Raw genomic sequence first — 23,844 nt, forward strand, 5'->3', positions numbered from 1 at the left:
CAAATGGAAGAAAAAAATATATAACCCCAAGATTGAAGTTGCAATGCGAGAAAACCAGAATTTGCAAGTAATTAATTTCCATGAGTACATAGTTTGAGAGTGAACGCCATCAAGCATAAGGTCCTAAGAAATACCAAGAAAACACTGAGAACGCATGAAAAGATCAGGCGATGAAATGCTGCAGTTGTTCAAAGAATAGAGATTTCCTGATGCCGGAACTTGCTTTGTCAGAAAACACTTATCCCCCTCGAAGGAGCCGAATTCTAGGCACGACTTTCCTCAGTTTGGACCCAGCCATAAGCAAAATAAATAGGGAGCCTGCTCCAATAGGAAAGTCTAGCCCGAACTGCCAGGTCAGGTCCTCCCCAAACTGGAACAACAATTTAATACTATGCTTCTATTTGTGGATACCTCTTTATAGAAGTACTAGCAGCCCGCCCCAGCATTGCCTGGGGCAGAAAGGGGCTGGGGGCAGTACACCCGCTCCCGCCCCGACCCCCTCCCGCACCGACTCCCTCCCGCCCCGACTCACTCGCGCCCCCCTACAGCCATGACTAACTTGCGCCCCCCTCCTGCCCGACTCACTCCCGCACCCCTTCCGCCCCGACTCACTCACGCCCCCCTCCCGCCCCGACTCACTCGCGCCCCCCTCCCGCCTAACTCACTCGCGCTCCGACATTTTCATTTACTGCTGCCTCCTTCTTGCCTCCCCCTGCATCACACAGTCTCACTTTCCCTTTCCTTATCTGTGCCGCCGCTCCTCACTGCACAGCCGCTCGTTTACTGCACCGCCCTCCTTCGTCATCACGCACGTCACGTAGCGGCCAGCGCTAGGTCCCGGCCGGCACTACTTTCAGGGGACTACTTTGTTTACAAACTTAATTTTTTTAATTTACTTTTTTATTTTTATTTATATAGCCTATGTCCATCTACACACCATGACATTTTCATAGATGTATCGGGTGAGTAGATTGGCGCTGTGGTTCCCGAGTTTACCTGGCCAAAAGGTGCAAGTTCTCTCTTTATAATAGTAGTATAGATGACATTGCACTGGGGTTTCTGTTCACTTGTATCCAGTATAATAATGGTCACAGGCGAAGATATCAAAGATAACTCCCAATTCTAGGTTCAATTTCAATAGTGGGGCACCGGTCCTACTCTCAACTATGTTTCAAGGCGTTCTCCTCAACTACTTGAAGTTCTCTAGAATTTCAAAATCCCAACAATCCTACCTCCTAGATTGCAGCAGCAAATGTCGTTTTCCTATATATCTGCTTAAATCTTTACACAGCTTTAAAGCTTTGCATTATTGTGACCTCAGTTTTTTTTTTACTTGCGTATGTTAAATGAGCTGCTGATTGAAACAAGTACCTAAATAATCAAAAGAGGTCAATCACTTACGTATTCGATCTCGGAATTGCTTATTTAATGGAGGGTTGGATTGAGCAACTTAACTTTGGGATTTAGAACCTTTATATCCAGATCCTACTCTTTGTAGTAATTTGTGAGTTGGTCAGTCAGCTTGTGCATTGCATTTTCTGTTTGAAAAAGCAGGAGCGCATCGCCTGCAAAAAGTAATGTTGATGTTCTCTTATTGTTTATTTTCGGTACATCAGGATTAGATTCCATTAAGTAATGAACCACATTGTTTAAAAACAAACTGAATAAAGTTGGTGCCAATACACAGCATTGATTGGTACACAGCCTTGATTGATACCTGTAGGCATTACAGAGCGATTTCTGCATTCCCCTAAGGACCCACAATGAACTCAGGGAGTAGTTTATGAATGTAAACATTTTAGTGCAGACATGAGAGAATGATCAACACCCAATTTCCACAGTAAATTCCAAAGCCTGACAATCTTCTAAAAATCTTTTCATATTTATTTCAGTAGTTGTTAACCCTAGTTTCTATCACAAACTTTGCTGGGCCTCAAGCTTTTCCTATGGAGTGTTTTTCAAGTATTCCTAAACCTGTGAAAGCGTAGTGCACTAGTCAAGTAGACATGATGTTTTACTAAGACAGATGAAAGTTCCTGTTTTATCTCCCAACACTCAATATCAAAAGTTCTTATGTATTGTTCGTCTTCTCACATATATATCTGTGAAGGGGGATGACCAGAACGTTTCTTACTTTGGAAGCCATTGCCTTAAATAGTTCAAGGATTGTTTCTTCTTCACCCTCCTTTTTCACGAGGATATACTCTGCAAAGTTAGGTAACGGAGCCCATAGTTTAGGAGCCTCATTTCAATACTTCTCTTGGCTCCATTCTATTGCCCTTCTGTCATTGATTGGAATTGATTTCAAGATGATGGCCATTCCGGTCTGTTTGCCTGAAAGCTGAGGAAGAAGAGTAATTAACAAGCATTTGCAATGCAATCGGTCTTGCCTTTGGGACCTTATATGTTGCCTTTCAGCAGGCAATGGGATAGTGCAAAGCTCTGTTTTTAATATAAAAACAGGGCCTTCGGTGTTATATCCCTGAAAATGCAAGACGTAAAAAAAATATTATTGTCTACGGGTGCTTATAGAAGACAATTTCTATGGACTGGAATCTAGAGAACGCTAAAGTGATTCTGGTATTTTACTGACCTCTGCTAGTCTTTTTTTATCAAGAAAGTTAAATAGAGGCAGGTGCCAGAAAAATTAACAAGCATTTACAATGCAATGGTTTTGCCTTTGTTAAAGTTAGAGCTATTGGCATTGCTCTTGACATTATTATTTTTTTTTTAACATAAATAAATGGCATTGTCATTTACAATAGCAGGGCACAGGGAAGGGGGGGCGAGGAGAGACTAAGGAGAGCTGCGGGCTCAGGGAAGGGGGGGCGAGGAGAGACGAAGGAGAGCTGCGGGCTCAGGGAAGGGGGGGCGAAGAGAGACGAAGGAGAGCTGCGGGCTGTTGTAATGCTTGCATGGATGAGTTGGTGGATGCATGGATGGGTGCATGCATGGATGGGTGTATGGATGGGTGTATGAATAGATGCATATATACAGCCAATCCCTCAACAATTTATGCAATCCACCAACCCATCCAACCAACAACCCATCCATGCATCCACCCATACATCCATGTATCATGCATACATCCATCCATCATCTGCGTCCCACTCCGACCCCTCTAAATATAACTCATTTTTTCAGTATATAGAGATGACTGTATTCACTAGTATATGCAGTAGACCTTTCTACTCTAACATTCCTATGTGACTCTTGCAGTACATCTATTCATATCCCTTCCATATGTATATAGAAATATAACGAGAATCAACAGTCTCTTCTTTGTGTGACTACATCTAGTACATTTCAATTGTTTTCTTGTTTGTATCTTTTTCTTAAACCTAATAACAAGATCACCAAACTACGAGCACTTTAAAGTAGGATTGAGTGTGCAGAGACGTAGCACCAGCTCGGACTCAGCACGGATGTTAAACTGAGTCCATAACCGCAATTTACTCACGAAAGCAATGACGAAACATGTTTGACTAATTTAAAACCGCGACTCCCCATGCCATCATTAAAAAAAAAACCTTATAAACAAGATTGCATTTTGAGACAGATTTTTATTTTGTGGTTGTAGAATAGGCGGGTAGGAGTAAATGGTTTCGAGATCATGCAGTCCGGGAGTTTGTTGCACGTTGGGATGTGTAGTCCCGTTTGTTCCATTTTTAAACCAGCACTACCAGTCCATGAAATCAAAGCAAATACCAAGAATGTATAAGGCCATTCCTGCTTGTAAACAGAGAAACTAAAAGCACTGGGGGGGGGGGCCAAAACTCAAATATCATGCAGAAGAAAGAAAACGCAAAACAAAGAACGCAAACAAATAAGGCCGGTAGGTTCTTTTGCGATTAAACGCTCATCAAATTCAAGGTTTACAACGATACATAAATTCAAATAAACACGGTACTCTGTGGGTAAAATCTTTCACAAAATGATACTTTAAAAACTCAATGCCCTGCTCACTTGAAATTCCAAAACTGAAATAATTGCAGTCTCCTAAAACCAATCACTTTGTAATACATCAACAGTAGTGCTATAAACCTACCATGATTCAGCAAACAGCACGATTTAAACCAGAAAAAGCTAGCTTCCCTTCGAGTGAACCCTGCGCCCTGGCACTCCTATAAATACCACTTTAATATTCCACCACCTCACCTGTGGAGGAGGGCGGGCTTCGAATTTTAAGGCCGCAGGACATTGCAAAAGGCGTCTTTCACAAGAAATCATCAATTTCCTTACTTATTTATCTGTATGATCGTATACATTTGTATGAAACTCGTATTCAGTTTCTATTTCATGAACAGTGACATGTCGCTCATATCAGGCGTGATCACTTTCCTCAGCCCTGCCCTTTTACTTGCATTCTGATAAGTGCAGTCCTGCAGCTACATCTACAGGAAAATTACAAGTACCAGAATGCAAAGGACAAAAAAAACTACTAGTAAGTGACCCACCTTAGCTTGAGATTACGTGAGATCTCTAGAGTAATTGGTTCGGGAAGTACAGGTGAACGCCAAGACTCCTCACTGGTATCATTATGTCCTGCTAACGTGCACGTGGCATCTGTCAACAAGATTGCTCACTCTAGACATAAAGCGGCACTCTGTAGTTCTTAACTTTATTACACTAATTCGCATATCTGCCTAGAAGTTACACAAGGTGTGACATAGCTAGCCAGTCCTGGATGCTAGCCAACATCAGGTTGTATTCTGGGACTTGAAGTTTTTTTGGTACCGTTGTAAACGTGGATTTAACAATCCCAAAATGCAAAGTGTCAGAAGCAAAACATCACGTCTTACTGCAAGTGTATATGATGGTATACTTCGACTTTATAGCTACAACTAATGCATTCTGGGAGTTGCAATCGTGGTTCTCTTCAGCAGGCGGGAACGGGCACCGGGAGAGGCTGCAGAGCAGCACCGCCAACACCCAGAGATGCAGGCCTGGCCACGGGATTGCCAGCAGCCGCCGGCCAAGTACAACCACGCCGAGGGAAGAAAACGTGGGAACGCCCCCGAATCTGGTCCGGCCTTGAAGGACAGATTCGGCTTCCAATGGCTAGCCTCCATTTATGGAGCTAGCCAATGGGAGCCGGGGGACGTTTCTATATCCCATATTATAATCATTAGATTTCGCCTGCGCGAACTGCTTGCGCAGTAACGTCAGGCAAAACCTAAAGAAAGTCCCTTGGCAAAAAGAAATTCTGGTATTTTACTGACCTCTGCTGGTCGTTTTCTATCAAGGCAGTTAAATAGAGGCAGTTGAACAGAAAGAAAAGTCCCTAAGTGGAAGCAGACAAGTCCTACGGGGGGGATCTCCAGAGCCCACAAAGTACATACACATGTAAGTGTATACTAAAGTATATATACTAAAGTATATATGCTAAAGTATATACAAGAGATCTCGAATGCTAGACCTAAAAATGAGGCTAATCATTAGAGGGTCATGATTGCTTCCAACTCTTTCACTAACTCTCATGTGGTTAACCCAGTGCCATGCCGAAGTGTTGATCAGTAAATAGTCAATGAGGCTAGCCCCGTTACAGCACTTGAAGGTGTTTTGTCTGGAGAAATCTGATGTGCTACGGTCTTTTTGGAACCATAAGCCATTGGTTATTTGAAGCGATTTAAAATTGTATCCATTTTTGTTACATCTTCTCCAGTGTAAGACTGGTTTCGGTACTCCCCAACCCATGTCTTCTTTAACAACCTTGCTTTATATAATTTTGTGCGAAAGGAACATATTAAAATCACTGCAAACTAATAGCACGTGTGATTCGGAACTTTTGCAGTGCCTGTAATATAATTCAAGGTGCTCACAAGGGCATCCCAAATTGCTTGCTCCATCGCGGGTAATGTAGATATTCAAAATATCAGTTTTTACAGTTTGTGTACTCAATTCCATTAGCTTCACATGCAAGACATTTAAAGGGGGGTTTACAACAGCAAATTGCTGTGATTTACAGTTTAGGTTTGGGAAACCTATACTGAAATGCCACCTATTAGGCAAACTTTTTTGACCTTGTAGCTGGAATGTAGTACTCCAGAAATCCATCTGGAGCAAGGTCTGAGAAGGCCCACGTCTCCTGGAAACAACAAATATCATTGTTATTGATAAATGATTACCACTCAGAGTCATCAATTTGGGAGGTTAGGCCAATAATATTCTATGAAAGAATCATTGTGTCGCCTAGTACGACATACATGTACTTTTCTACCTTCTGCTGACCTTCAAATTGCTGTTTTTTTAGGAGATGTGGTAGTCCTATTGTTAAATATACTTGGTTTCGTTTCTGCATTGGTGGTTTTTCCATTTGGTGTCTAGCACTGCTGGTAGCCCCACCCAATGTAATCCTAGTAAGAAGCAAGTTTGTGGTCTACAGCTATTCCTGTGTACCCTTATTTGACCATTCTTGCATTATCATTTTTACTTAAGAATGATTTTATTACAGGACCCTCTTGAATGTGGCCTTGCAACTTGTGGTCTCTGACTGAGCGATGGCGTACATACTTAATTGTGTTCCTTGTGCCACTGTGTCTGAATATTGTGGTTGGCTGGAAAATCTAGAACAAGTTTTAAAAGTGCCATAAATGCACCAAATTTAGGCCCATGGAATTGGCAAAGTATTCACATTATCAAAAGCAAGTTTGATGTTCAAACAATTGTCTCCATTTAGGCTGTCTGACAGTTGGCGCCGACTTTATATGATGTAAATGAGTTCATATGTTTTAGATCATGGGTGGTTATTTGTCTGAGAGGAGGGATGGCATAAAATGTATTAAGCAGACGTGATCTATCCAATGATCGTGAAGTAGTGAGTGCCAAGAGTGGTGCAAAAGTCTTATCCAAGTTGCTATAGTCCAAATGCTTTCTTTGGGGGGAATTTAAATTTCCTCTATTGTGAAACTCTTAGCTATTGGACTAAGTTGTTTATATATGGTCACTGCAATAGTAGATGAATGAAGCTTGCAGATTGGAGGATCGATCCAGGAAGTGGGTAGCAACTTGTGTTACTGCAGTTACATTATTATTCTAGTGCTTAATTTGAGCCGGTGGTTTCCGGTGCCCGGCTTGGCACTTAATTGCCAGCACAGTAACTATGACAGTATTGTATTGTATTGTATGTTGGATTTATATAGCGCTTATCACCTAGGGGTCTCTAAGCGCTTGCCTTGGGAACCCGTCCTGGCTTTTCCCTGTGAGATAGCCCCTACAGGGCATCCCCAAGGTGAAAGCCAGGCATCCCGCCGCGGGGGGCCGTTGTGGAGATTAAGCAAGCTTAATGCCCAGAGTTGCAGAGTGTGAACCCATGATTAGGTCAGGCACCGAAGCGAGAATTATCGTGTCTATGGACATTTGAGCTCAAGAGCCTGCCGCGTCGGGAATTGAACCCTGGTCCCGGGTCTGACCTCTGCTTCAGGGTCTGCCTGCTCTAACCAGTGAGCCACACTTCTCCACAGTCTGCCACATGGTGGTGCTGTTTTTTTAAATTCAGAGCTGAGCACCACAACTGTTGTTTATTAATACAGTATACATTAAGAATGACTAATACCTGCTGCCAAAGTCAATCTTTTAACTTTGGGGTCCTGAAGTTGTCAGAATTGTCCCACTTGTAGGAGTGTGACTTATTAGTTATGCTGTTATTGTAATTGACTGAGCAATGGGGGAGTGGCATGCTGGCTAGACCCTGGCATTATTATTATTATTTTTTACAAATTAAGCACTGTTTAAGGTATTTGTAGAATAAACAGGCCAATGGGGTTTCTTTCTTTTAAAGACCAGTTTGCTTTTTGGTGCTTTAGCTTTTTCCTGCTTTGGTTGAATAATTAGATTTCAAGGCTCTTCTGTTTGTACGCCCATACTGCTAATGTTCTTCCCCACATTTATAAAGATTTACATAATTTATCTTATGGCCCAATAATGGGCACAATACTGTGTCACTAATTATTTGTAATCTCAACAGTATTTGTTGTTGCGTTCTATATTCTTCTACAATTTTGTATAAATAAGAAACAATATGTATGGTATTTACTTTTCCAGCCTTGAAAAAGTCTATGTTTAGACGAAACACGTGTTGGCAAAATCCTTGCTGGGAATACCGAAAGAAAAAAACCCACAAGTTGAACAATGAATCTGTGGACTATTTGTATTTGGAGAAAGGATGTTATTGGTCTACATGGAACAATTCCTAGAAAATTATGTTTATTGTACAATTTGTGATGGTTATACCTATCCACTACACTTTGGATATCTGTACTTTTGTTTGAGAGTGCTGAAGTAAGCTCCTTTACTAGTTTGTATGTACACACAATAGTTTTCTATTGTGTAATTAGCACCTTAGGTAGTGGGTGCTTTTAGCTAATAGCACCTCAACTTGACTGTTAAATTCATGGTTTAGTGATTCACACGGAAAATAATTGTGATTAGACTTGATGTTTCATATTAGAGGTGCAGTAATTTTCCCAACCGAGGTCCACAACTACCTCTTCATATTAATCAGAAATAATATGGAGTTCAGTATTCTTTGTAGGGACTGTTGAGCTTCTGAAACGATAAAACCGTTCGTTGATACGGAGAATGTGTTGATCCTTTGTTCTTACTAAATCTGCACTATGAAGGTGCTTTTGTATTAGTCAGGGATTTTTGGTGTACCAGTTGGTCTGTTCTACTGTTGAATGAATGAAGGGATGAAATGATGTTTCTAAACAGCTGCTTTTGAGAAGCGTGCCACCGATAATCACTAGGATTGCTTTGGACCATCATTTAGTGTTGCTTAAAAACAAAAGTCTAGAGAACCGAAGCCGAGGTTTCAGAATCTGAGCTTCCTAAGCTCCAAGGGCAAGCTTTTCCGGAGACTGAACAAGAAATGTGAAAAGGTGCGTCCCCCCACTTCTGGATGCTTTACTCTTGGAATGATTCGAAGCATCTCATTATTTGTCGCGTGGTGTCTCAACCAACAAAATCTCTGCTGGAGAAAGAGCAGACCTTTCTATTATACAGGTCTAAATGTAATCGGCACATATTTCAAAATGATCAGTTTTTCCACCAGCCGCCAGTGAAGCTGTTGAACCCCCTGCCTGATAGAATAACTTTTGGCACTGCCTAAAATAAGCCAAGCAGCATCATTTTGTACTATCTGAAGTTTGTTTAACGATTTTGCAGAAATACCCAAGAAAGGAGAATTGGAGTAATCAAAACAGGATGTCACCAGGCTTGCACCGTCGGCTTTCTGGTGTCCACAAATAGGAATTTCAGAGACTTTTATAGTAAAAGTCCAAAATAAAATCTGGTTAAATCCTGGATGTGTGATTTAAAAGAAATATCCGTATCAATTTTTAGGCCAAGATTTCTAACCGACTGTGCAGGTAGAGGGATGACACCCAGTGTCCAATCAGTTATGGTTCAATAATAGAAACTACTGAATATTTGTATTTGTCATAAAGAGAATTGGCACACTAATACAAAGGCATGCAGCAGTGAGTATGAGGCGATTTTAAGCATCCTGGTTATTCCTAGGAGCAATGGAATATAGTCATATACATAGATACAAATATTAAAACATAGCACCAACCGATGACAAAATTATAGCAGAAGCAAAAGTAACAGCTATTTAACAAGATTCAGTTTATAACGGCAATTCCCTTTGTAGTTCTCGCTGCGCACCACACTGTTCTGGCTGTATTGTACTGAAGCCCTAGAGATCCATAGCGTAATCAGGAAAGATGGAAGGAGAGAGTGCAGCACAGTAACTTAAAACGATGCGGTAATGTGGTGTTGTGACTTAACTCAACCCCAGCAGTCGACCGCAAGCCATACTGAGCCCCGCCTTCCACATCCTGCTGCATCCCTGTGTTCTCCACTGGGTACTCAGCATTTCGGCGTCTTCAAGAGTGCAGAAGCCGTCTCCAAGTATTCCGCCTCTTAACACAATTCATAGCCAATACTTCCAGACTTGTGACTAGTCTGTTGGATTTGGCAACAGCCGCAGTTGGAACTCCCGGGAGGAGGATAGCTGCACGTTTAGACAGAGATGGTAGTTCATGGTCTTGGACTGTATATACAGTAATTGGGTCCCAGGACGGCTGAAGTATGCCTTTGTTTTGGAGTACAACACATGAGTGCAGACTCAAGTGAAGCTCAAGGACACCCATCCATTTACGTGCACCACAATTTTTGCAGGGATCCAGACAACAGCAAGGAGGAGGAGCAAACCAATGCAACATATGTGACAGTAAAAAACCCTTGCCACATTTTGTGCTGTAACCTTCATCAGTAATTATTGCTTCAACTCTGAAGTACTCAGAGAAGGACCATTTGCCAGATCAGTGTTGCAGGACTTATTAGTTTGAGCATCTTCTCAGACCTACCACATGTGGTGTACTGCTTGGGTATTAAATCAAGAGGTGGGTAGCCAGTAGGTAGAAGTATCCATCAAAAGAATAAGTTACTTACTTTGTGTAATGAGCTTTCCGATAGATACTCTATCTGCAGATGCCTCACTGATCCTGCATGCCTCCCAGTTCTGGGGAGTAGCCATGTGATTTATAATAATGTCCCAAGTTAGCTTTAGTTCACTTCAACTTATCTCAGTCTCATCATTGCCTCTGAGGGCATGGACAAAAGTATGCAGAACTGATAAAAGTATGCTGGGGAGGCACTTTACACAACTCTGTTATGTTAAAACAGGGGATATATACCTGGAATCAAGACGGAGCCTAGGCCCCGCCTGCCTACGTAGAACTGTTTCAAGTTTCCAGATCCAGTATGGTGCCTGGGGGAGCTTCATGATGGCGATATTTGCAGGTGGGCAATTATTCACCAGAAAGATCGTTACTGAGACCAAGTGACCTTTCTGTTTTTGGGATGGCACCAGCTCCTGTTCTTGAAGCATCTCTCCACTGATGTGAGAAATAGCGTGGGACATGCTTACTGGTAATTTGGAGGGAAATGCAATTTTGAACAGCTAAATTGTTTACATGTTTCTGAAAGCTGTAGTTTTTTAACCAACTTTCAATGTATCCGAACAAGAGTTCCCATAATCGGACTTTGTTCTGCCAATGTCTTTTGGAAGAGCATGTTCCTAGTCAATACTCTAGCCTGGGAGGTCTAGGAATGATTTCTTAGCATAGTCATAGATCTAGTCTGAGTTATGCTGTCCATTCTGCCACTCCAGCGTTTTCTTTTTGGGTCGCCTGGTGTGGGGCTGCTTTCACAGCAGGATGGGAGGCAGTGGAAAATATTGACCGCAGGGCTTTATGCTATTTAGGGCGTCCAGCAGTTTTGAGCAGTTTTTTTTTTGCCAAAGCAGATTTTAATTTCTAGTTGGGCCCTAATTTACAGTATATTTTGACACAAAAAATATTTATTGCTACACTTTGTATATATATTTTTAGATGCATCTTGTTTTGTACATCTGAGGCTTTGGTGATACACAAATACATGGACTGAGTAGGATACCAGTGATGAGGCACGACAAAACTTACATATTTTATGTTGGGTTGTAATAAAGGTCCTGTTCCTAAAAAATAACAACTTATTTATCACATTGCACTTAATAATGCAGTTTTCTAGGTGCTTTAAGTAACGTGTTACTGAAATGCAAATGCAAATTGGTGATACTACAATTATCCACATCCCTCAGCTTTATTAGCACACCCAAGATGCCATCTACGACCTATGAGTCAGGTTAGATGTCATCAGCCAGGAACCTGTCATGTTGAGCCTACCTCCTGAAAAAGGGCCTTCAATTTGTATCTCAATCTCAAATGCTCTTTTTTGTATTATAATGTGTGCAGGTCTGCCCGGTGGCCCCTAACGGGAGTCGCCGGGCAGACCTGGACTGTGTGCTCTAACCATAGTGGTTGATGTCTTTTTCCTCTGGTGTCCTGGGGGCCATCCCACTATGGCGCTGCATACTGGTCCAAGTGCACCCTGTCTGCTCTTGACCCTCAGATTAGCGAGAGCGAGCAGTCAAAGGCTTCTCAGTGAAGTAGTGTTGGGGGGTCGGGGAACAAAAGCTCAGCACTCAGTAGTCAACCAATCGACAAGTCTCTCTATTGTATTGTCTAACCCTATGATTATGTTTTGACTTAAAGTATTTTAATCAGCATAAGGTAATACTACACACTGCAATCAGAGAAATGCGACACAGGATTGAAATGCTCTTTTCGAACACCCTTTAGTGTACATCACCCAACCCCACCCCCCAAAATAAATGAGCTCTCCAGAGTTTGTAATCCACGACATCTAAACCTGGATATTGTGCTGCTTATTGGCCACCCCAAGGGTGTGTGTGCCTTGAACAGTTCGGTTCACTTTTACTTCTTGTGGTTATTCGCAAGAAGGCTGAGTTCATGCTGCAGACCTCTGTCTACTACACAGCCTCATGTTCTCTCACAGTTCTCATGCCCCATTGTTATCTGGGTCTTGGAGTTGCCGTTCACCCAGTTTGGAAACTATCCCTACAGTGGTCATGCTTCTGTGGTGGGGCATCTGAGCTGTTCGGCCCACAGCTGCAGCCTCAGTAGGAACTTGAAGATTTCAGTGCAGTGGCTCCCAGAAGAGCTGTCCTCTTCAGCAGTTGCTGCCTGCCTACACCGGGTGCAGACATAACACCGGTGCAGTAGGTGCAGGATCTAACCCGATAACATTGACGGCTTTGACAGTTGTTGTCTCCAGGCTGCTCAGGGTGATCACTAGCGCGTTGACAAAGCATTATGATTCTGACGTCTGCAGTAGCAGCACCAGTCTTCCAGTAAAGGCAGACTACAGAGCTATCTCAATACTTGTTTTTTGCTGAAGGCTTGATGAGGTTCATGACCATTTAGGGAGATCAGAGGACCCCTTACACACATAGGTCCCTCCTTGCTTCACTCCCTTGCTGTCTCTTGCCTTATCAGGCTATTCTCTGCCATAGGAACATTCTGGGCTTCTCCTCCTGCATGGTCACCCCAGATTTGTTTGCCTTTTCTAGACACAGTTTTAGTTGGTTTTAGAACTCTCTGTACTTATATAAAACTTTATAAATAAATAAAATAAACCCCTGCGTACCTGGAGTAAAGTGTCTGCCTCCCCATTTAAGCATGGTTACATTGGCTTATTCCTTACTGGAATGTTTAACTTGCCTGTAGGTCCATTGAATATGGTGTGAAAAATACACCCAGGGCCTGGAAGTTAAATGCCACTTGCAAACTGCAGAACTTATTATGCCATTCACTGTAGTAGTAGTTCAAACCATGGTTCCAGGCCTACCCTGTGTAACATGTGAGCTGCAGTGCCACCTGCAGTTAAACATGTCAAAATAACTATTTTTTTCGAAACCCCCCTTTTCAATAATACTAAACCTCCCCTGTGTATGGCTTGTAGCCCGCAAGGCAGGGTAAATGGCTTTCAAAAGTGGGACAGGTAGAAAACGATTTTTCACCATGTTCCTACAGTAACAAGGCCCAAAAAGCTAATTTCACTGTGGCAGGCCCAGCTGTCCAAAGTAGAAAACCCGAGAACAGGTTAAAATACTAATAGTGCTAAGTGAAGAATGGTACCAGGTATTAAAAAAAGTAATTAAACCACTATTCTAATAATTAAAAAATCGAATTCATTGCTGTAGTCCACTTTTAACAAACATTAAGGAAAAGTAACTGTTGGAAAGTTACCTGTTACCTGCCTGAGCTTTCCGAATGCTAACTCCCAGCCTTTCCTCAGACCTGAATGAAGGGTGGTATTCCTCTCGGGAAATACACATCGGTTGAGCTGAATGGGCAGCGATGACTCCTCTGAGCTCAGCAGTACATTTAGGTGTGACTGAGGGCATCTTATTGGCACAACAGTGTCAAATCCTGAATGACATGTCTGTGTGGACCATTCAATACTTTGGAACACTTGAAAGGGAGAAAACAGGATGCCAGGACAATTCTTGTGTTTGCACTGTAGGGCCCTGCCTCTGTCCCTCCAGGCCTCTGTCTCCTAGGGCTAGATGTAAGAAGCCTTTTTGCAGTCTCAAATTCCCGATTTGCAGAATTGGAGAACGCACATTTTTTTTAAAGTATCAAACCCATCTTTCGATTTGCTAACACATTACCAAATCGAAATTTGGGTTTGCGACTTAATAACAATTGGGTATTTGAAAGGTGCCTGTTTAGAGTGTCGCTTCCAAAAAACAAATTTTAGTGGTATGTACTAACGCTGCACGATCGAAATGCAGTCACAAAACATTCTTACTTTACAACCAACTCAAAGCTGGTGGCAACTCATTTGCATAGGGGTAGGGGTCCTCTTGGGACCCCTACCCCTATACAGGGCCTGTCATTTGTGGAGGTGCCTTTGTTGTACGTTACAGTACAGAATATTACAGTAATCCAATCTGGATAGAGCGAGGGAAGTCACTATCATTTTCCGAAGGTCCATAGGGATAAAAGGACATGTTTTTCTGATGGTCTTCAAAGTAAGGAAGAATGAGGAGGATACTGCATTGGCCTGATCTCTAAATGACAATTTCTTGTCATCAAAGATACCAAGATTCCTAACCTTGGTCACTGGAGTGGGGAACGGGCCTAACTCTTGAGGCCACCAGCTAGCCATCCAAAAGGTAGTGTCATTGCCTAAGAGAAGTACCTCAGTTTTACCGGAGTTTAACTTCAGACAATTGGTTTTCATCCAGTTGTCAACTTGACTCATACAATTGTCGAGTCTGATGGCTGTCCCTTTTGGATTTCTAGATACTGAGACCACAATTTGTGTGTCGTCAGCATAGGAAATTGCAGAAAATCCGTAGGATTTAACGAGTTTTGTCAGTGGGGTGACATACAGATTAAAAAGGGTAGTTTGCTGTTAGCCTCTGTCTGATACGCATAGGGTCTCTAGCCCTGGGGGCATTAGAAGTGTACTCATGTGGTTGATTGGGCATCAGAACAAAGTTTGGAAACTTTGAAAATCTTTTGCTTCAGAGCCTTCGAGGTGCCTGTTGCACAAATATCCAACCGGTTGTTCCATAGAGTCGGACTGAATTTCTGCTTTATCCTGCATGGAGATCTCTGAAAAAATAACAAAGTCCCTTTCTAAGTTGGAACCAAGAACTTTTTTTGACCAAACATCCAAAAGCTTCAGAGTGTTAGCAGGACCAACCTGCTTCCAGTGTCCATCCTGCGGTACTGCTGTGCCAACTACAGTTTCAAAGCACCTTTCTGAATGATGTCTTAGAAATTTTCGAACCTGGACTTCCATACTTTTCAGCAGGACCAATACACTTGTTGTATCTGACCAGGCCTCTGTCGTGGATGGCCTCCAAGCCTCTTATCCTGCTTATATCCCTGTTTACCGGGACCATTGGCCCTTTGCGCTTTCTGGCCCTATTTCTTCTTAAAATGTTAAAAAATCATATCTCTGGTTTCCCTTATTGGATCTTTGTTGTTTTGGTGTAATTTTGTTCATTAAATTTTGCTAACTCTCATTTGTATTGCTTGATGTTTTGAGTTTCAATACTTTACACATTGACCTGAATTAGGTCTGCCTGCTTTGTGCCATAGCTAAGATAGGGGTTGAGCTTGCGTCTATTTAGTGACTTTAAGGGTTCACCCTGACAAGACGTGATTATTCCTTGAGATGAGCAGGCCTCCACCCCAAATAATAAGCAGTTTTCCTACAGTAGCATTTTCTCCTTCCTCCTTTACTTCAACTGTATAGGTAATCACCCTCCAACGACAGCATTTAGATTAATACACTTACACAGTTGCGGTAAGCAGTATCCACCTCCATCTTGTTGCAAACGTAACCCGGGACCATTCAAAATGGATCCCACTCAGACTTTCTCCACACACCGAGTCCTATTGCTTGTGTGCTGCACACTCACTACACATGCATGCTGCTGAAACACACATGGAATGTCAGTGCAAGGACCTTGGGTTCACATACCAGTTGAACTTTACATGAGAGAAGTCGGTAGACTATCCTGTCCCTAACACAGTGCGAATGGTCTGGTCAGAGTACAAATTCACAAAACTTGCAGCGCTTCCACCACTGCCTGAAGTGTCTCATCCCAGGCCCACCATGTAGATATACTTGGTGGGCCCCTGCAGCTAACAGAATAGGTTCTCTACCTCACACTACCAGGGATCCTCCTTAGGCCTCTGTGCACATTAGATTAGCGTGATTCCACGGCCAATAAAAGAAAATCAGGATACCAATTTCACAAACAGACCAGTACTCAGAACAGGATACAATCCCACCCCAAGATATTTCAATTAAGTGTCATGGCTGTATGTGGAATGAAAAGCCTTGAATTTATAAGAGATACGTAGTTCCCAAAAGAGACATGTTGGTCGTACGTGGTCCTGTTGTGTCTACTATTGTATCTTGATGCAGACATATACCTACTTCCCAGTCTCTACATTTGTTTTAATAACACCTGAGGTTCTGCTTTCTGTAAATAAGGTTTTAATGTATGGAACTTGAGAAGTCTGCATGATAGTGTAATATGATTAGGTTTGCATCTTTTGTCACTTTTACACAATTGACTATATATGCAATTTAGGTTAATATTGATTGATTGTGCATTGGTGTGTTTTGTCTTTGTGTGTATGGTCTATTGGGGATTTTCTGAAATCTGTGGCAAGAGCTGGGGAGATATATTGTGAAACACTAGGTTATACCACTGTGATATTTTAATTTGATGGGGTTTGAAGTCATAACCAGCAATGTGCCCATAATTTGGACCGAATATTGCAGTGTCTTCAGATTTGCCATTTGATGCTAGCTTTTTGTCACCATCTACTTTTTGTACACTGCATGAAGTATGACCTTTTTATATATATATATATATATATATATATATATATATATATATATATATATATATATATATATATATATATTACTTCCCGCTCATAATCTTTGAAAACATTTATTGTTGATCAATAATTTATTCAAAGTGCTTTATGGCTGTTGTTCCTGCAATTGTCTAAATTAGTCTGCAAATGTTTTTGTTTCTCGTTGAGGCGATCCAAGACAACATTATTAAATATGAATGTAAGTAAGTAATATTTTATTTGCAGATTAATCAAAATCATTGCAATTTACATAACATTTCTGGGTAAGAAAACATTTTCAAGTTAAAAATAATTGATTCATTATTAAGATTTCATAAATATGTTTATAATGAGGAAGAAACTTTCATAGAGGAGCATTAACATTCTTGTTTATAAACCTGTTTCCATACACAAATTCCCTGGCCTACAGTACTTTTCTTTTCCGAAATGCATACTGTCTTTTGGCAGGATTATTCATTGAAGTGAGATTGACGTCTCCTTCCTAACTGAGGGTTGTCATCAGCTATATTAGAAGCAATAATTTATTAAAACAAATGGGCTCATTGGATGTACAGGCAGCATCACTGGAATCATATTATGTGGCAGGTACTAAACTATGCGGCAGGTATGATTGAATTATTCAGCAAGAAAAGGCAGCACAATTTGTGGCAATATTACTTTATAATTTTGTCATTTTTACATATATGAATACTGTGTGGGTAAAGGCTTCACCTGTTTAATATCAGTTTTATATCTAAATGTAGCAATCAGCAACTGAAAGGTGATTTGTTATGGTTAGCTAAGAGCCTCCCACTGCCTGTCAACACATCTTCTGTGTTTTAGAACTTTTGATCGGTTCCATCTAGAAACATTTCTTTTTATTAAAATGAGCAAATTATACAGTGGATGTCGGATTGTGTGGCAAATATGGCAAATTTATTATCATGCGAAAAACGTCCCTGCCTGAGAATCGCATAATTCAGAGTTGCCCTGTCTATAAAGTACATCATTTTTCTATTGGTTACCAGTTTGAGACAGTGCGACACGAAAGACAAGAATGAGTATGTTATTATAAATATCATTTTTAATTTTTTTTTTTACATGAGATCTCTTTTTACTTGTAGTTGGGAACTCCATTTTATTCACTCGGAGTTTAGAGGTCAGCTCCCTAAGCCATACACCATGGGCCCAATGGCAACGCGGATTTCACCCACTGACATGAATGACCAAAACCGAGAAGAGTCGTCGAGATATGTAAGTAATTTACTTGGTGCTCAAAACCTTTAGAGACAGAAACCCCTCTTTGCTGAGCTTGAGGCTAAGCTAAAGACTATCCGGCAGATTATTCTTTTATAAGATACCCTTGTAAGGTGTAAGTTGCTTTACTGTTGAGACTGCTTAATATTGGGACCATTTACCTATTCCTTTACATGGGGAAGCCGATCTTTCGAAATTTAGGAAAGCATTAGCATTTGACTTACCTGTTAAGAACAGTGCTTAGTATGTGCAGGTGGTGGGCAGCAGCACTCGGTTTTTGGTACTTGGGCTAGTTTTCCATCATCATACCTTTGAGCAAGAGAGAGGAAGGCAGTCAAGTGGGGGGAAAAGAGTAAGCTTCAAAGAGAGAACCCGTGGTTCAAAAGGAACTTCCAGGAGTGAGATAAAGTCAAGTGTAGAGTGATGGAAGAAAGAGGCAAGAGACGGATCCAAAATTAGGCAGCTTTGGTATTCTACCACCCTGGCCTTCGGAAGCGCGGGTGAAATACACTTAATATGTTTATTTTATGTTAGTTTTTTTTAACCAGTTCAGCACTGGTAAGTGTTACTCATTTTCAGCTGCTGCTACTGAAACCTGCAACTCAATAGCTCCAAAATTCTCTCCCTGGAGAATCCTTGTTCTGTACCAAATACCCTTCCAGCAAAGCCCTGGTGAAGACTTTAAAATTACAGTGTTATATACAAAGAAGATGCTCTTATACCTTCTCACGAATGGCAAAGAGGATCTTTTGGTTGAGGAGAACAATACAACAAGCTGTGAGTCGTGGGTTCCTCCTTATTCTTCATGTAATATACATGTAGCAAAAGATATTCGGCAATGTGCGTTTCAAATATGTGAATATACATTTTAATTGTAGTTCAGAATTTTCTGGTTAGGGGATGGCCTAGGAACACTTTACCGTTTTTTGAGATATAAAATGATACAATTTTTGTAAAGTCTTAGACGACTGCAAAAAGTCAGGTCAGTGTGACTGACAAGTTTCAATAGGACAAAACATTGGCACCCACACACCTGAAAAACATGACCATAAGTCAGTTCTTTTAGAAATGGGTGTGCCTTTTAAGAGTTCACTGAAGAGCGGTCTTACATGCTGTGGACTTCCCATGCCATCCCTAACTAATAAAATTGCCAGTTTTGCCATTATTGTATTTAATATTTTAAAATGGCTTTTACAGTCCACAAAACAACAGAATTTCTTGAGGGTTACATTTCATGAAGCTGAATCAATTTCCTCAAACTTACAAACGACAGAGGGCAGAGGCCAAGGGACACCGGACACCGCTACCGGTGCGGGGGGGGGGGGGGGCAGCAAGGGACAAGGGGCAGTCTAAGGAGGACCTCGGGGCGAGAGGTCAGGGGACCGCACAGCTGTACTGAAGATTGAAATAAAGTGTACCTCAAACGAGACATCGTGTCCTGTGTGTTTCATGACGGTAAAGAACACAATAACTGGCGACGAGGCGTGCTATTGTGTGACCAAGACCGAAGAAAAGAAGAGCTGCTGCATGTTGGTGAAGATCGACGAGATCATCGAGATCAGGAGCCCACCCTGTCTCGTGGATAGAAGAGGACACAGCATGGGAGCCCACCCCAACTGCCGTCGAGCAAAGAAATGACCGTCTGCATCACCCGGTAAGCAGACTAATAAATAAAAAGCAAGATATCGCGAGAAGAGCGGCGGCCATCTTAGAATCAGGCGGCCAGAGCCAATCAAAGCGAGGGAAAATCGGGTGGCTATTTTGGAACCAGGCAGAGCGCTGATTGGGCGAGAAGTCTCGCGAGACTTCCGGCGGCCATCTTAGAGTCAGGCGAACTGACCAATGAAAAGAGAGAACAGAGCGGCGGCCATTTTGAAGTCAGGAAAAGTCGAGGAAAACTAAAAAAGTGCTGATCTAGGCACCAAAAAAGGAAATAAGCACAGGCAAATGCAATAAGAAGATGAGAAAGTGATACAAAAGAGAAACAACAAAGAAAAGAAGGCCAAAAAAATAGAAAACAGTGGGAACAATAAAAGAGTGCCAGGAAGAGCACAGAAAGGAAGAGATGGCAGACCCTAAACCAGAAAGACAAAGTGCACAATACAGAAGACCACTGCCATTCAACTTGTCTGAGCCACAAGTAGGAATTAGATGGGAGAAGTGGATCAGACGTTTCGAGAGATACATGGAAGCGACCGATGTGATAGACGCGAAGCGACTAGGCTTATTCCTAAATCTCGTAGGTGATGACATTGAAGACCTTTTAGTGACACTGCCACATGAGGAACCTGCCACCTATGACATACTAAACAAGCATTTACAATGCAATAGGTCTCGCAGCATTAAAGTTTGAGTTATTGGCATTGTGTATGACAATGCGTTGCATAAACTTTTTAGAAAACTGAATTGGTGAGCAGTGAGAGTGTGTGCAAGAGTATGCTGTTGCTCAAAGCTGTTATTATTCACACAGCTCTGATGATGCACCTCACGCACTGGGCTGACAATTATTATTCACACAGCTCTGATGATGCACCTCAGGCATGGGCTCACAGCTGTTATTATTCACACAACTCTGATGATGCACCTCACGCACGGGGCTGACGCAGTTATTATTCACACAGCTCTGATGATGCACCTCAGGCATGGGCTCACAGTTGTTATTATTCACACAGCTCTGATGATGCACCTGAGCACGGGTCTGACGCAGTTATTATTCACACAGCTCTGATGATGCACCTCAGCACTGGGCTGACGCAGTTATTATTCACACAGCTCTGATGATGCACCTCAGCATGGGGCTGCCGGTAGTTATTATTCACACAGCTCTGATGATGCACCTCAGGCACGGGGCTCACAGCTGTTATTATTCACACAGCTCTTATGATGCACCTCAGGCACGGGGCTGACGCAGTTATTATCCACACAGCGCTGATGATGCACCTGAGCACGGGGCTGACGCATTTATTATTCACACAGCTCTGATGATGCACCTCAACACTGGGCTGACGCAGTTATTATTCACACAGCTCTGATGATGCACCTCAGGCACGGGGCTCACAGCTGTTATTATTCACACAGCTCTTATGATGCACCTCAGGCACGGGGCTGACGCAGTTATTATCCACACAGCTCTGATGATGCACCTCAGCACGGGGCTCACAGCTGTTATTATTCACACAGCTCTGATGATGCACCTCCGGCACGGGGCTGACAGTTATTATTCACACAGCTCTGATGATGCACCTCAGGCACGGGTCTCACAGCTGTTATTATTCACACAGCTCTTGTGATGCACCTCAGGCACGGGGCTGACGCAGTTATTATCCACACAGCTCTGATGATGCACCTCAGCACGGGGCTCACAGCTGTTATTATTCACACAGCTCTGATGATGCACCTCCGGCACGGGGCTGACAGTTATTATTCACACAGCTCTGATGATGCACCTCAGGCACGGGTCTCACAGCTGTTATTATTCACACAGCTCTTATGATGCACCTCAGGCACGGGGCTGACGCAGTTATTATCCACACAGCTCTGATGATGCACCTCAGCACGGGGCTCACAGCTGAAATTATTCACACAGCTCTGATGATGCACCTCAGGCACGGGGCTGACACAGTTATTATTCACACAGCTCTGATGATGCACCTCAGGCACGGGGCTCACAGCTGTTATTATTCACACAGCTCTGATGATACACTTATTCACACAGCTCTGATGATGCACCTCACGCACGGGGTTGACGCAGTTATTATTCACACAGCTCTGATGATGCACCTCAGGCACGGGCTCACAGCTGTTAATATTCACACAGCTCTGATGATGCACCTCAGGCACGGGCTCACAGCTGTTATACATTTGCTTTTGTAATTTGCACACTTGTAATTTTCACCTCATGTATCTTTACTGTTCCTATTGTGAAGCGCTCTGACGCCTTCGGGTAAAGTCCGCGCTATATAAAAACACTTGCATCAAAGGAGGCCTGTGGCGCCAAGCCGTAAGGTATCCACAAGCTCACTTATTCTGATTTGGGACCCGGATTCTTGATGTGCTCCAAGGAGTCCAAATGCCTGCAGTTTCAGACCAGCCACTATGGGGCCAGTCCAGTTGTCAAGCTCTGGGCTGGTGGTGCTGCGTGGCATGTTCACAGTGATCTCAGGGCCCGGATGACCCCAGCCCACTCAATTCAAAGCCTGGTCCGCCCGGCCCGCTCTTCCACCGCTAGACAGATACCCCTCTCCTCAGCTTCGGTGCCGGTGCAGCCGCTACCGCGCTATGTACCAGGCTTGGACCCCTCTATGCCTGTGATCGTACCAGTCTCCTCCATAGCACTGGTGCGGGCCTATGTCTATGTTACTGCCCGCCCCTCAGTCATGGTTTCTGGTGCCCTCCCAGCACTGCGCGACACGCGTGTGAGCGCAGGACAGGTCCCGGTTTCGACACCCTTGGTGTCAACCCTTTCTGCAATGGAAACATTCAGAAAGTGACACCCCAGGCTACTAAAAGGCTATGCGCTGCCATGCTAATGGCATATTATGCCTACTGGATGCCCAATTAACAATAACCTATTGGAAATACCAGCACATTTCCAGGAAGAAAAGGTACATACTCAAACAGACGTGGCAGCTAAAAATAGTGCTTTCAAGCCAGCGCTTCAAGGACTGTTTATTTTGGAGGAACCAGATGTGAGCGTGGCTTTTGTTTGCATTCTCCATGTGGTATATTTGATTTAATATGCACAAGAAACACAGTTTATAAGCACAGCTCTACAGGATGTCTGTTAGCCTGCACAATTCAAGGCAATTCCTACATGTCTCTGATCAGATGTGCTATGTTGAAGAATTAAGTAAAACGTGTGAGAAACCTTCCAGTTGTGCATTGTTTGCCAAGTCAAGACACATCGCTGGGGCTTGAATCTTTCAAATCATGTCAATCAAATTATTTGTATGCAACTCTGTGCTCACAGCCTGTATTATGTGGCACCTGCAAACTAAAAGTTCATAGTGGTCCCGTCTACATTTCTTTCAATGGTGTGACCTCAAGAGGTCCATGATATATAGAAACCCCATCAAAAGAAAGAACAATGATTTATCCCAGGTAACCAAAAGTAAAGGTTACCCAAATAAAAAGTTATTTGAAACCATTGCACTATTAAACCTTTAGCATTGTAGTCAGAGATACTGAAATTATGCAGCATTGGAGGGCCAAATTATGAAGCAGTATTGTGTAAATTATGCGGAAAGAAAAGGCAAATTATGCAGCATAATGGGACGCATTAGCTGATAGTATTACTTCAATATTTGGTCAGTTTTACACTTGTTGACACGGTGTGGGCATTGTGTGCACCTCATTAGTAGCAGTTTAACACCAAAATACAGAAAAAGCACCAGTCACCAGTCAATTTTTGCAAAGGGTCTCCCACTACGCAGCAACATGCGTTGCTGAGTATTTAGTAACTTTTGAACATTTGGGCTAGAAACAAACTGTGTTTTGCTAAAATCTGCCGATTATGCAGCAGATGATGGATTATGTGGCAAATGAGGCAAATCTACAATTATGCACAAAAAAAATACTTGCCGCACAATCACCTACATCCAGTGGCCCTGATTATAGTGCAAAGGTCTAGCTTCATGCTATCACCATTGTGCAGCATGACATGGAGGGAAAACACTGCTTACTGCCTCCCAGTTCCATGTTATCAGCATTTTTCAAAAGGAAACAATCGCTAATACAAAACTCATTCAATATGATTTAATATCACACTAAGTGCCTTCCTATGCTT

General features: G+C 42.5%; 1 protein-coding gene across 2 annotated transcripts in view; it reads left to right on the forward strand.

The window, feature by feature from the left end:
* Positions 1-23,844, forward strand: part of ALG9 (ALG9 alpha-1,2-mannosyltransferase) — an 810,763-nt gene that overhangs the window by 410,779 nt on the left and 376,140 nt on the right. For both annotated transcript variants that reach the window (XM_086957174.1, XM_086957175.1), the window contains one exon: positions 17,927-18,056. In XM_086957174.1, the coding sequence (XP_086813300.1) occupies positions 17,927-18,056 (130 nt within the window). The remainder of the gene's footprint in view (positions 1-17,926; positions 18,057-23,844) is intronic.

This window comes from Lissotriton vulgaris, chromosome 2_1 (assembly GCF_964263255.1).
Source record: "Lissotriton vulgaris chromosome 2_1, aLisVul1.2, whole genome shotgun sequence".
NCBI lineage: Eukaryota > Metazoa > Chordata > Amphibia > Caudata > Salamandridae > Lissotriton > Lissotriton vulgaris.